Genomic DNA, 16,012 nt, shown 5'->3' on the forward strand with positions numbered 1-16,012 from the left:
CGGGACCCACAATCTTTGATGATAGGAGGGAAACCACGGGGTAACATCCCTGGGTCAGATTGCGGGAGAGTGTGTCGGAGTGGTGCTGAGGTGTCATCCACCAGACGGCGGTCTCCTTGGGTTAACCTGAGGCGGTCCCTTCGGGTGGGTGCCTGGAATGTCCTATCCCTAAGAGAGGATGATCACCTGTCTCTGTTATCATCTGAGCTCAAGCATTTGGACATCGGGATTGCAGCTCTCTCTGAGGTTCAGAGACCGGATTGCGACGAGATAATGGTGGGTGGTTACACCTACTATTGGTTTGGTCGCTCTGATGGTTTCCATACGCAAGGAGTTGCTGTGGCTGTGTCCAAAATGCTGACCTCAATGATAATTGAGGTAACACCGGTCAACGAGCGTATTATGAGATTAAGGATTCGTCACTCCTTAGGTGTCATTTCCCTGGTCTCTGTTTATGCTCTGACTGAGGCGAGTGATCTCACCATGAAGGATGCATTCTACGCCATGCTCGAGTCTGTGGTTGATCAATGCCCCAGACGAGATACACTTCTAGTCTTGGGGGATTTCAATGCATCAACTGGAACTGATAGGGATGGTTATGAGGTGTGTGTTGGTCCCCATGGGTCAGGAACTATGAACCAGAATAGCACTAAGTTCCTTGACTTTGCAGGAAGTCATGGACTGAGGGTGGCTGGTTCATGGTTTCAGCGCCCACAAGCTCATCGCTGGACTTGGGATTCCAACGCTGGCGGTGTGGCAAAGGAGATTGACCATGTCCTCATTGACGGTCGTTGGGGATGATCCAGAACTGCAGGGTCTACCAGAGTGCTCAGTTCCTCAATACTGACCACAGGCTTGTTGTAGCAACTCTAAATCTGCACCTTAAATCCTGGAGAATGGTACCATCCCAGCCTAGGCTGGATGTTGGCAAGCTCAGGGATGAGAGAGTAGCTGAGGAGTTTGCGAACAGGCTGAGTGGACACTTGGGGGGTCTGGGTGCTTTGGGGGGTCCTGAAGAGTTGTGGAGTGCCTTCAAGACCACCGTCCTTGATGTTGCCGGTGGATGTCTTGGAACTCACCGCAGGGCAAAGAAGAATTTTGTCTCTCAAGGGACACTGGATAACATTGACCAGAGTCGCAGGGCCAGGCTGAATGGCAGAGCTGAGCTGTTCAGGGAGCTGAGGCGTAAAACTGTACGTGCACCGAGGGTGGACAAGGAGGCCTATGTGCGAGGAATCTGTGAGGGGGTAGAGCATCACCTGTGGACAGGTGATTCTCATCCCGCTTACAGAAGAATTCACGCATTGCATTCATCCAAGCTCATACCTTGGAGCACTGGAGTTAGAGCAGAGAGTGGTAGGCTCTTGACAGAGGAGTCTGAAGTGAAGGCCCGCTGGGCCGGTTACTTTGAGCGGTTGTACCAGGCTGATCCCCCAGCTGTCGAGTTGGACGTCAAGGGTGTTACCATCCCTGTTGCTGACCCTCAAATCAACTGTGGTCCACCTTCGCTTGTGGAAACACGGGCTGCGGTGAACCGGTTGAAACAGGGCAAAGCTCCAGGGATCTGTGGCATCCATGCTGAACTTCTCAAGGCTGGTGGAAATGCTGCACTCGTGTCGTTGCATGCAGTTTTGTGCTCTGCCTGGAACAGGCATCATCCCAACTGATTGGAAGAGGGGCCTTGTTGTTCCTCTCTGGAAAGGGAAGGGTGATGGCCAAGACTGCAACAACTACCGAGGGGTGACGCTGCTCTCAGTGCTGGGCAAGGTCTTTGCTCGGATAATTCTTGATAGGGTTCGCCACCATCTGCTTGAGCACCAGCGTCCAGAGCAGTCAGGCTTTACACCAAAGAGGTCAACGATTGACCGAATCCTTGCTCTTCGTGTCCTCACCGAACGCAGACGAGAGTTTCAGCAGGGGCTGCTTGCAGCCTATGTTGATCTCTGTAAAGCGTTTGATTCAGTGAATCGGGATGTCCTCTGGAGGATTCTTGGTCTTCGTGGGGTGCCACCAAAACTGATCGATCTGATCTCTGAACTCTACTTTGGTACTGAGAGTGTGGTGGTACCATCTCTGACTTATTTCTAGTTGTTACTGGAATTCATCAGGGGTGTGTACTGGCCCCCACACTTTTCAGCACTTGTATGGACTGGATTTTAGGGAGGATGTCGGAGAGATCAAGCTGCGGTGCATCGTTTGGGAATGTCAAGATCTCGGACCTTGATTTTGCAGATGATGCAGTCATCTTTGCGGAGACTTTAGATATCCTTTTGGGGGCCCTCGATGTGCTGAATGAGGAGTCGGAGCCGCTGGGATTACGGGTTTCTTGGGTCAAAACTAAGATCCAGGCTTTCGGTGACATTTTGGATGCTGCTGTCCTATCTGTGTCTGTTTGTGGTGAGGATGTTGAGGTCGTGGAGAGATTCACTTACCTTGGCAGTGATATTCATGTCTCTGCTGGCTGTGAGTCAGAGGTTAATAGACGTCTGGGTCGGGCCTGGGGAGTCATGGATTCACTGGATCATGGGGTGTGGCGCTGCCGGTACCTATGCGGGAGGACGAAAGTCCGAGTCTTCAGGTCCTTGGTACTTCCAGTCTTGCTCTATGGATGCGAGACTTGGACTCTGACCAAGAATCTGAGACGGAGACTTAATTCCTTTGGTACCAGGTCTCTTCGGAGAATCCTTGGCTATCGCTGGTCGGATTTTGTGTCCAACGAGCGGTTGCTGAGAGAGACTCGGATGAGATTTGTTACCTGCATAGTCCGTGAGCGTCAGTTGCGGCTGTATGGACATGTGGCTCGTTTTCCTGACGCTGATCCTGCTCACCAGATTCTCTCAGCGACGGAGTCTCATGAGTGGAGGAGGCCAGTGGGCCGACCACGTGCCTCGTGGTTGCATCAGGTTGACCATCATCTCAAGGAGATGAGGATGGGCCTGGCATCTGCCTGGGGGATGGCCAGACGGAGACCCCTGGAGTACCGGCGGAAAGTGGACGCAGCGACGTGCTGTTCTGGCACATGCTCCCATACCTGACCTGAGCAGAGGTAATTATCGATTTACTTGGTTGGAAAGCTAATATTCGATTTACTTGGAACAAAAATTTGTGTCCATTTAATCATCAAAATGACTGATTTAAAAGCCTGTCTTTCCAGAATAAAAGAAGCAGCAGCAGCAGGACCTTGAGCTTCAATGGAGCAGTACCAATGGTACAACAGCACGAAACCTTTAGAATAAAGCAAGATAGTCACAGAAGAGCACATAAAACTACATGCAGTAATACTTCGTGAAGCAATAGAAAAATAGACAACAGTACACAGAATAAATATATATAATATAACAAAAATATATAATAGTACACAACTTGAGACTCACAGATGCATTATGCAGTACGTTGTGAAGTGTGACATGCTCTCTTTTGGTTAAACCAGTCAGCGAAGCGACGGTAGGTATGCCTAATTATATGTGTATGTGTATTATATGTATATGTATATATATATATATATATATATATATATATATATATATATATATACATATATATATATATATATATATATATATATATATATATATATATATATATACATATATATATATATATATATATATATATATACATATATATATATATATATATACACACAGTGGGGAGAACAAGTATTTGATACACTGCCGATTTTGCAGGTTTTCCCACTTACAAAGCACATAGAGGTCTGTAATTTTTATCATAGGTACACTTCAACTGTGAAAGACGGAATCTAAAACAAAAATCCTGAAAATCACATTGTATGATTTTAAAATAATTGATTTGCATTTTATTGCATGAAATAAGTATTTGATCACCTACCAACCAGTAAGAATTCCGGCTCTCACAGACCTGTTAGTTTTGTCTTTAAGAAGCGCTCCCATTCTCCACTCATTACCTGTATTAACTGCACCTGTTTGAACTCGTTATCTGCATAAAAGACAGCTGTCCACATTCAATCAATCAGACTCCAATCTCTCCACAATGGGCAAGATCAGAGAGCTGTCGAAGGACATCAGGGACAAAATTGTAGACTTGCACAAGGCTGGGATGGGCGACAGGACAATAGGAAAGCAGCTTGGTGAGAAGGCAACAACTGCTGGCGCAATTATTAGAAAATGAAAGAAGTTCAAGATAACAGTCAACCTCCCTCGGTCTGGGGCTCCAGGCAAGATCTCACCTCGTGGAGCCTCAATGATCATGACAAAGGTGAGGGATCAGCCCAGAACTACATGGCAGGACCTGGTCAATGACCTGAAGAGAGCTGGGACCACAGAATCAAAATAAACCATCAGTAACACACGACGCCATCATGGATTAAAATCCTGCAGCGCATGCAAGGTCCCTCTGCTCAAGCCAGTGCATGTCCAGGCCTGTCTGAAGTTTGCCAATGACCATCTGGATGATCCAGAGGAGGAATGGGAGAAGGTCATGTGGTCTGATGAGACAAAAATAGAGCTTTTTGGTTTAAACTCTACTTGCTGTGTTTGGAGGAAGAAGAAGGATGAGTACAACCCAAAGAACACCATCCCAACCATGAAGCATGGAGGTGGAAACATCATTATTTGGGGATGCTTTTCGGCAAAGGGGACAGGACGACTGCACCGTATTGAGGGGAGGATGGATGGGGCCATGTATCACGAGATTTTGGCCAACAACCTCCTTCCCTCAACAAGAGCATTTTCGATGGGGCGTGGCTGGGTCTTCCAGCATGACAACGACCCGAAACACACAGCCAGAGCAACTAAGGAGTGGCTCCGTTAGAAGCATCTCAAGGTCCTGAAGTGGCCTCGCCAGTCTACAGAGCTGAACCCAATAGAAAATCTTTGGAGGGAGCTAAAAGTCTGTGTTACCCAGCGACAGCCCCGAAACATGAAGGATCTGGAGATCTGTGTGCAGGAGTGGGCCAAAATCCCTGCTGCAGTCTGTGCAAAACTGGTTAAGAACTTCAGGAAAGGTATGATCTCTGTAATTGCAAACAAAGGTTTCTGTACCAAATATTAAATTCTGTTTGTCTGATGTATCAAATACTTATTTCATGCAATAAAATGCAAATTAATAATTTAAAAATCATACAATGTGATTTTCAAGATTTTTATTTTAGATTCCGTCTTTCACAGTTGAAGTGTACCTATGATAAAAAAATTACAGACTTCTACGTCCTTTGTAAGTGGGAAAACCTGCAAAATCGGCAGTGTCTCATATATATATATATATATATATATATATATATATATATATATATATATATATATATATATATATATATATATATATATATATATATATATGTATATATATATATATATATATATATATGTATATATATATATATATATATATATATATATATATATATATATGTATATATATGTATATATATATGTATATATATATATATATATATATATATATATATATATATATATATATATATATATATATATATATACATACATATACACATATATATATACATATATATATATATATATATATATATATACATATACATATATATATATATATACGAGCTGACCACCAGAAGCAATGTCGGATGCTACAAAGCCACTCCACAAAAAAGCAATAACCATAATGCCAGTAATTTAAAAATAGCCATTAAAACAATCGTTGTTGTCAGTAAAAGTACAGAAGAGGATATCAAAGGATGAATCTGGATCTGTCGGTCTTGATTAGAGACATACCCTTTCAACTAGGGACATCTCATGGAAATCAGGGCTGGTGTTGGCAAGGCGTTGCACTGTGTGTGTAAGGTCGTAGCTACATGAGAAGTAGAAACCATCAGTGGCAACCATTGCATGCAGCATGGCAAGCAGAGTCTTGTTATCCTGCGCCTGTAACAAACAGTGGAGGGTGCAAATGTGCCATATGATTGGAAGAGGAACCATCACCAGTTATCAAATACCCCCATGACCAAATATAAAGGCACTGACAACATCATATGAAAATAGAGGATCCAGTCAAGGCTTGTGGAAAAGCTCGGACAGAATGAATCAGGATGCAACAGAACAAAAGGAACAGTAGAGGGGGGGGTGTGGGGGGATGCCAACAACAGGGCCGAGGGATAAAATAGACAGACAGACAACGAGGGATGCAGGTAACGATGAGGGGAAGAGCAAAATGCAGCGGGTGGATAACATGTGTACAAAATCAAATTCTCAGGAAGGAAAAAATGGAAAGATGGGAGTGGCGGCGGGGAAGGGGTTAACAGGGGTAGAAAAGATCAGGGCTGGTGTTAAGCCCCCCCCCCCCAACCCTCGCCAACGTCACCCTCGGAGGAAGTGTGTTTCTAGTAAAATAAAAACAATCCTCCAAACAGTTATTTAAAAAAATAAAAATAACTGTCCAACTCTTTAGCTGCCAGAATAGATAATAAAGTCGCTGTTATCAACACACTGATATCTTAAGCTGGCCCCAAAGCATTCACAATGACATCACTATCAAAATCACACAACTTTACTGGAAGAGTACTCAGTAGAGCGGATACCTCCACCAAGATGAACAGTATACATCTTGCATCCCACTGATAGGCTGGATCTGCATCCAGACCTTAACCAAAATCGAATCGACTTGTTCTTGTCATCTGCCCAACTCATCCATCAAGCTTTGTCATAATCTGTGCAAGACTTTTTGAAACATCATGCTATACTATATATAATTTATGGCCTGATCTCTCAATTGTGAGGAATCACTTTGAATATGCTACTATCCGGATCTGGATCTGTGTCTGGATCTTTGCCAAAAATCAAATAAATTTGTCATGGTCACACACCCAACCTGTCCACCAAGCTTTGTCCGAGTCTGTCCTTAACTTTTTGAGATATCCTGCTCATAGACAGACAGATAAACAGACAAACAGGGGTGAAAACATAACCTCTGTCCACCTTCGGTGACAGAGGTAATCATGTGCAGCTGCTTTGTCTATAAATGAGCAAGTATTTGCATAACAAGGGTGTTGTGTTGAGGTTTGCAGTCATGATTGTCGCAATGAATAGTTCACAAATGTGGATGTGGTTAAAATAATAATAATAATAATAATAATAAAATTAAAAATTAAAAAAAATCCTTACAAATTTATCAGCAGATTGCTTGCAAGTCGAGCCCATCTCTACATCAAGCAACAGATTGCACAAATGCTCTCAGCAGTTTGCAGAAATTCCCACATATAAATGATTCAGTTGCATGTAACCAAGTTGTGTAACTAATTGCTCAAATGTAGACCCTGCGGCATTAGAGCGTGTATTAATCACTCGCTCTAAAATTCTAGATTTATCCACATAATGATGATTTCAGTCATGCTCAAGCCTCAATCAACGTCCTGCTGTCATGGGACGCCCCCTGTTGTCGAAAGTTCATATTTGTGCAAAAGATTTTCCACTTTAAATTTAACTGATGTAAAGAATTGTATAAAACAGATATTTGATGTTGGAGTTAAATCAAGTAACATTTCCAAGCTAAAAATTCGTTTCAAGGATCAAGCACCGAGCTGTTATTACCCCATGACCTCCATTATTACCCCCAAGAAAGACCAATTACCCCATGAAAAGGTGTCTGCCCTGTAATGCTCCATTTAACTACCAGATTTGGTTTTCACCAATTTCTATAAATATGTCAACATTCTTTAGTTAGCATTTAAATAAGTTAGCATTTGTAACAAAAAAAAGTTAATTTAAACAGTGATAATAAAACAATAAACACAGATCTCTATCGAAGAGCAATATTTCAAAAGTTTGGACCTACTTCTAGGGGTAATGGAAAGATATTTAAAACAACTTCAGGAGAAGAAGATGGTGGTCATACATTTCTTATAAATTATTAGCAGAGTCCAACATGAAGTCGTGGATACACATTTAAAGAACACTTGAGAAAAGTATATAAAAACAAACAAGTAAAATGTAATGAATGAAGCGGGTTACGTGGATTTATCACGAAAAGAAAGAACACATAATTTTGCTATTAAGTGATACCAATCCAGAGAACGGACTTGTCCCAAAGCAACCAATCAAATGCATGAATACGTTGTTTCTATTGAAAACGTAGCATCTAACAGAAGAGATTTGTCAAAAAATGAAACAACATTCACAGAATTTATACAAAATAAATGACAAGCATCCTGAGATGATCACTGGCGCTTTCAGGTCAGATCAGGAGTGGGAGCATGCGCCGGAGCAGCGCATCGCTGCATCCACTTTCCACCGGTATTCCAGGAGCCTCCATCTGGCCATCCCTTTGGCAGATGTGTCTGGCCCATCCCAATCTACTCGAGATGCTGATCAACCTGCTGCAACCATGAGGCATGTGGTCGGCTCATTGGCCTCAACTCACGAGGCTCCCTCGCCAAGAGAATCTGGTGAGCAGGATCAGCGTCAGGAAAACGAACCACACGTCAATAGAGCCGCAGCTGATGCTCACGGACTATACAGGAAAAAAAAATCTCATTTGAGTCTCTCTCGGCAAGCGCTCGTTGGACACAACGTCTGACCAACGAGAGCCAAGGATTCTCTGAAGAGACCTGGTACCGAAGGAGTTAAGTCTCTATCTCAGATCCCTGGTCAGAGTCCAAGTATCACATCTGTAGAGCAAGACTAGAAGCACCAAGTACGTGAAGACTCTGACTTGAGTCCTCCTGCACAGGTAATGACAGTGCCACACCCCATGATCCAGTGAATCCATGACTCCCCAGGCCCAACCCATAGACCTCTGGTTCACAACCAGTGGAGACATGAATGTCACTGCCAAGGTAAGTGAATCTTTCCATGACCTCAACATCCTTGCTCACCACAAACAGGTACAGACAGGATAGCAGTATCCAATATGTCATTGAAAACCTGGATCTTAGCTTTGACCCAGGAAACCCATCATCCCAGCGGCTCCGATTCCTCATTCAGCACCTTGAGGGCCCCCGAAAGGATATCTAAAGTCTCCCCAAAGATGACTGCATCATCTGCGAAATCAAGGTCAGAGATGTTGACATTCCCAAACGATGCACCACAGCTTGATCTCTCTGACATCCTCCCCAGAATCCAGTCCAGACAAGTGCTGAAAAGTGTGGGGGCCAGTACACACCCTTGACGAACTCCAGTAACAACTGGAAATAAGTCAGAGATGGAATCACCACATCTCACAGCACTCTCAGTACCAGAGTAGAGTTCAGAAGTCAGATCGATCAGTTTTGGTGGCACCTTACGAAGGCCAAGAATCCTACAGAGTGCATCCTGATTCACTGTATCAAACGCTGAGCACAGATCAACATAAGCTGCAAGCAGCCACTACCGAAACTCTCGTCTGCATTCGGTGAGGACCAGAAGAGCAAGGATACGGTAAATTATTGACCTCTTTGGTGGAAAGCCTGACTGCTCCAGTCTCTGGTGCTCAAGCAGATGGTGGCGAACCCTATCAAGAATTGTCCGAGTAAAGACATTGCCCAGCACTGAGAGCAGCGTCACCCCTCGGTAGTTGTTGCAGTCTTGGCGATAAACCTTCCCTTTCCAGAGAGGAACAAGGCCCCTCTTCCAGTCAGTTGGGATGATGCCTGTGTTCCAGGCAGAGCTCAGAACTGCATGCAATGACATGAGTACAGCATTTTCACCAGCCTTGAGAAGTTCAACACGGATGCCACAGATACCAGGAGCTTTACCCCATTTCAACTGGTTCACCGCAGCCTGTGTTTCCACAAACGAAGGTGAATCACAGTTGATTGGAGGATCAGCAATGGGGATTGTACCACCCCTGGCATCCAAGCTAGTGGGTCAGCCTGGTACCGCCGCTCAAAGTAACCAGCTCAGCATGCCATAATTTCGGACACCTCTGTCAAGAGCCCACCACCTTCCTCTCTAACTGCAGTACACTGAGGGATGAGCTTGGAGGAACTCAATGAACGAATTCCCCTGTAAGTAGGACGAGAATCACTTGACCACAGGTGAAGCTCTACCCCCTCACAGATTCCTCGCACATCGGCCTCCTAGTCTACCCTTAGTGCACGTACAGTTTTACACCTCAGCTCCCTGAATAGCCAAGCTCTGCCGTTAAGCCTGGCCCTGCGACTGGACAATGGTATCCAGTGTCCCTTCAGACACAAAATCCTTGGTTGTCCACTGGCAACATCAAGGATGGTCTTCTTGAAGGAACTCCACAACTCATCAGGATTCCCCAAAGCACCAAGACCCCCAAATCCCCACTCAGCCTGTTCACAAAATCCTCAGCTACCCTGTCATCCTTGAACAAGCCAACATCCAGCCTCGGCTGGGATGGTACATTCTCCTGGATTTAAGCTGCAACAAGCCTGGGGTCGGTATTGAGGAAATGAGCACTCCGGAAGACCCTGCAGTTCTGGATCCTCCAGTGACCATCAACAAGCACATGGTAAATCTCCTTTGCCACAACACCAGTGTTGGAACAACAAGTCCAGCAATGAGCCTGTGGGCGCTGAAACCATGAACCAGCCATCCTAATAGTCAGGCAGCATCTTGCACAAAATAAAGTCCCGTGGGATTTTTGGTATGAAAGTAAACCACCATGTTAGACTCTTCAAGTGGACCCTAATGATTAATAAAAAGCTTGGTGGCACTCTGGGAAATGGTGCGGACATGTATTTTGAACACATTTAACATTTTTTGAAGAATGACTATTTTACGCCGCTGAAAAAGTGACATAATCTCACCCTGACCCCTCCATATACCACCAATTTTGTCATATTTGGTATCAAATTGACCGACATAAACCTCTGCATACTCATAGGTCATTTATTCATCAATATATGAGCCATAGCATGAATAAATAACACAAAAATCAAAATTTTGAGCATATTTCGACTTCGGTTTCACCGTCCGCAGTTCACCAAAATACCTTTTTCTCAACATTGTGCTCACCAATCTGCTAATGAATAGTATTGCACCGTACCTATGTTATCACTAGTTCTTTTGATATTTTATACATATCATTCACTTGATAATTCAACGATATATACCTCAAAATGTAACCCTACCCCCCCCCCCCCCCCCGAGTTCATATGTATGCATAAGTCCCATGGCAGTCAGCTCTCATCCAAAGAGTTAGTCGCTGTCATCATCGTTATCGTGTTCGTCTGGTACTTCATCCTCGTCGTCGTCGGTTGAGTGGTGCGAGTTTTCGCAGTTGTCTTCCAGACTGGAACATCCACACATGTCTGTGCAGTTGAGTCCTGCTTTCACGCAGGTGCATCGTGCTGTTTGACATCTCAACTTGGAACAGTTGCATTTCACGAAATGAATTACACACTTTGGTGTTGGGAGTTGAGTGGTCATGAATGGAACCCATTTTGCCTCCTCAAGTTTCCAGCCATAGTTTTGTGGTGATGGAATCTGTGGGTTTGGTGTCGTATGGTAGACTTCTTTGTCGTTTTCCTTCACAGACTCCATGTCAGCCAGATACAGGGGAATCATGCGAGCATAGACAAGCTTGTCATGTGCAAAGAAGTGCTTTGTGAATGACTCGAGGGCCGTGAAGTGCAGTTTCCAGTTACCTGTTCTAACAGCTCGTATGAACAGGATCATGTCCATGACCATCTGCATATACTGCTGCAGTACGAGTGCGCCTGGTCCAGACTTGTCCTGTGCATCAAAACGATTGATTTTGTCCATCACTTGCTCTGAGTCGATGATATTTACCATAGCTGAATGGGCTTTCCTCATCTCTTCGGGATCTTGATTGACAAACGTGAGAGCCAAATCGTCAGCAGCTGCTGAAAGGTCCTTCATCAGATCACTTTCACTCTCGAAGAATGCTTGCTGATGCAATGTGAACAAGGACTGCAAAGTGATCATGTGAGCATTCAATCCTCTCTTCACATGCTTTCCTTCAAGGATTTGTCGAACCGTTACAGGTCCATATAGGTCTGCCTCTGTCCAACAAAAGTCCAATCCACTGTTCTCAATGTAGCACCCAATGCATCGGAGTTGGGCCATCACGATGTGAAGTTCCCCTGGGCGAAGAATTAGGTGATCCATGTCATTGCGGGCCATCTGGAGCTGTTTTGCAGGCTTGTACAATCCCATATCCAGTGAAACCACAGTCTTGTGATTTGGGCCAACTACTTTGGTACTGATTCCTTTTGCCTGCATCAGTACTGTCAGGAGCGTATTCCACTCATGTGCGGGTGCTGCTATGAGTGGCGGTGTTCGAACTCTTGTCAGGGGCAACTTTGTAGAGACCAAGGAATGATATGCCGACCACATTGGAATCTGTCCAGGAGTATCCGAAACCACTTCCTCATGTTCTTCGCTACTCAGATGTGGTAACACGTCTTCTTTCTGTTCGAACCTGCATAAGGTTCGTCCCATCAGCCAGGCAACATCGGGTAGATACTCCGATTTGTTGGTACCTTCCCTGATGCAGAATGAAGCATAGGATGGACTCTGAGGCTTTGCTGTTGGTTTTGGACAGTCCACCAGCTTTGTGGTTATGCTTGGTAGATCTGTGATTGAACGCATCTGGGCTGGTCCAGTTAGTTCAAGCTTTGGAATCTCATCGCCTGGATCACACCTCTGGTAAATCGCCATTGCTGTAGCTTGAAGCGTCCTCCGCAAAATCGACATTGTCGACTGCAAAGAACAACTATCTTCCCATCACAACATCTGGGGGCATGTAAAGGCCATCGTTTATTGCCATTCTCCGAAGTACAATAGACGCTATCTGGCCTTCTATTCTGAGTAATCTGTTGTACTCCACAGACACTCCGAACTTATGTAGCATATCAACAACTTTTTTGCTCCTGGTGGCTTGCCTCATGGCTTTTCCGATAGCCAGTTGCTGTGGCATCTCGTGTGTCATTTTGAAGGTCTTCGTTACCTTGTTTCCAACTTGTTGTGGTGACAAGTACTTCGCCACAGTACTTTGTGCCAGACTGACGGCATGCTTGTTGACGACGAAGTATTCCTTGTCTGTTGACAATGTTGTGTTTGGGCCCTGGATTAACCATCTATAAAATAACATGCTCGCTCGTAGAGTCAGATAACTTTCCAGTGAATGTCCATTTGTCGGCCTTGCGTATTGCTATCCTCAAAATTGAAGATGCTTTGTATAGCACACTCATGTCCAATTCCATCCCCATCTCTGTTTCCTCCATCCGGTTAATGGCTTCATCCCTGGTAGTTTTGATTGTGCAACGTTCTGGCTCATTGATGCGCTTTGGTTTGTTGAACTCTATACTGGGTATTTTGTTCTGCAGCAGCTGCTTGATTACCTTGCGGGGGCATTGTGGATGGGTCACGTTGTTAGCAGATCTTATTGCAGTGAAAGTGTCTTCTAGTTCACCCATATTGAGGATCTTTCCATCTAACATCATGCCTTCTGCTAGGCTCAGGAACTCAATTTCTGCTGCAACCTCAACTACAATACTGGCTTGAGGAACTTCTGATGATTTCTTGACACGTCAAACATTTGTTACATGAATTGCCCAACATCGCTTGTGGTATTTAACATCAATGGCATGTGCGTCTGTGCGGTTTATTTAAGTACTGAGCTTCACACGAAGCTCTTCGTCTCCACTTTTTGCAATGGCTTCCTTAAGAAAAACACTTGCATTTCCAGTGGCGAGTAGATGTAGTGAATTAGTACGCGTTGCTCCAAGGTCACAGAAGAAACACAGGTCACTCTTGTATGGGGTTGAATGAGAGCGTGTAAATGTAGTTGAGGCCCGAGAGGATTTTTCATCATGGATTCCTTTGGATGATAATCGTTTCTCGTAGTGTCCTTTTGCTCTGTTGAGCATTCCAGCATGAACAGTATTCTGCTGACATTTCCTGTGCCATGATGCAGATTTTTCCTGCAGGTCCTGGCTGGAGACATTTCCAAGTCGCCGGCTGATTTCGGGATAGTCTCTGTCACCGTACTTAGCACGCTCTCTGAAACAGAGTAATATCTTCTCGTAAGCACTGGGACTCTGAACTAATGTTGCGGCACTTTTTGTTTGGCAAATAATACACAAGGAATAGTCAGTGTCTACTCTCGCAACTTTCTCTGGAGAAAATACAGTTTTTGTGGCTGACTCCATTTCGATATTGACAAGGCGATGTATTTGAATGTGGAAGCATTTGTTGGCAATAGCAGAATACGCAATAAGCCGTCACTGGGTACAAGAGAGGGATAGTATGCTGGAGTTCCAATCTAGTGTCTACAAACTACCGATGACCCTTTCTGTTCTTGTCAGATGTTCTGCTGCATCTGAAAAACATAAAAGTATGTTTTTATACAGAATCAGCTATATTGCATTGAATATATCATCTTGTGGCTCTTCAGCAGCATCACATCTGAAATAGAGAAAATGCTTATATTAGTGGATACCATGGTTACTATAGTCATATGGGAAGACTACCTCAACCTAATCATCTACAGTAGGATTTGTGGCATGTGTTTACAAAATCATGCATCCAAATTTACAGATGTCGGAAAGAGTAACCTTCCGATTCATTAGGGGGTAGGGTTACATTTTGAGGTATATCTCGTTGAATTATCAAGTGAATGATATGTATGAAATATCAAAAGAACTAGTGATAACATAGGTACGTTGTGATACGATTCATTAGCAGATTGGTGAGCACAATGTTGAGAAAAAGATATTTTGGTGAACTGCGGACGGTGAAACCGAAGTTGAAATATGGTCAAAATTTTGATTTTTGTGATTTATTCATGATATGGCTCATATATTGATGAATAAATTACCGATGAGTATGCAGAGGTTCATGCCGGTCAATTTGATACCAAATATGACAAAATTGGTGGTATATGGAGGGGGTCAGGGTGACATGATGTCACTTTTTAAGCGGCGTAAAATAGTCATTCTTCAAAAAATGTTAAATGTGTTCAAAATACACGTCCGCACCATTTCCCAGAGTGCCACCAAGATTTTCATTAATCATTAGGGTCCACTTGAAGAGTCTAGCATGGTGGTTTGCTTTCATACCAAATATTCCACGGGACTTATGATGCTCCCTGACTATAAGTCCATGACTTCTTGCAAAGTCAAGGAAGTTAGTGCTATTCTGGTTCACAGTTCCAGACCCATGGGGACCAACACACATCTCATAACCATCCCTATCAGTGCCGGTCGATGCATTGAAATCCCACAAGACTAGAAGAGTATCTCGCCTGAGGCACTGATCAACCACAGACTCGAGGGTGGCATAGAATGCGTCCTTCATGGTGAGATCACTCACCTCAGTCAGAGCATATACAGAGACAAGGGAAATGACACCCAAGGAGTGACAAATCCCGTCTCATAATACACTCGTTGACCAGTGTTACCTCAGTTATCACCTGAGTCAGCTTATTGGACACAGCTACAGCAACTCTTTGAGCATGGTAACCGTCAAAGTGACCAGACCAATAGTAGGTGTAACCACCCACCATGATCTTGCTACTACTTGCAACATGGATGCCACAGATACCAGGAGTGCTGCCACTCCGAACTCCGAACCTCAAAGAATGCTGCAATACCGATGTTCAAACACTGGAGCTCAGATGATAACAGAGATATGTGACCATCCTCTCTTCGGGATAGGACATTCCAAGCACCCACCTGAAGGGACCGCCTCAGGTTAACCCAAGGAGACCACCGTCTGGTGGACGACACCTCAGCAGCACTCTGCAAAACACCACCACAATCTGACCCAGGAAGTTTACCCCGTGCTGTTCTTCCCGTCATCAAGGAATGGGGGTCCCAAAGGCTTTGCCCCAATCCCGTTATCCGGTGAGCTGCCCTGTGAAGGGCAGCAGCACAGGAGGTACTTCCATGGAGTGGGTTTACAGTTTTCCTTGCATTTGTGGATTTTGCACAATTAAGTGTTTTACAGTGGCCAGAGTGCAAATCCTACCACCAACCTCTTTTAAAAAGTAACCCAACTTCAGGACAATGCCCGTAGGCACTAGATATGGATGGCCATTGGCTCACAAGGAGCTCCTCTGTCCTTTGACAGGTTTTGTTTTTAAT

The 16,012-nt window shown here is 44.3% G+C and overlaps 1 protein-coding gene across 2 annotated transcripts in view; it reads right to left on the minus strand.

The window, feature by feature from the left end:
* SACM1L (SAC1 like phosphatidylinositide phosphatase) overlaps window positions 1–16,012 on the minus strand; it is a 96,992-nt gene that overhangs the window by 28,306 nt on the left and 52,674 nt on the right. For both annotated transcript variants that reach the window (XM_085878132.1, XM_085878133.1), the window contains exon 5: window positions 5,733–5,882. In XM_085878132.1, the coding sequence (XP_085734258.1) occupies window positions 5,733–5,882 (150 nt within the window). The remainder of the gene's footprint in view (window positions 1–5,732; window positions 5,883–16,012) is intronic.

The sequence above is a fragment of the Eptatretus burgeri genome, chromosome 4 (assembly GCF_056783735.1).
Source record: "Eptatretus burgeri isolate ZD-2024b chromosome 4, Ebu_testis_v1, whole genome shotgun sequence".
Classification (NCBI taxonomy): Eukaryota; Metazoa; Chordata; class Myxini; order Myxiniformes; family Myxinidae; genus Eptatretus; species Eptatretus burgeri.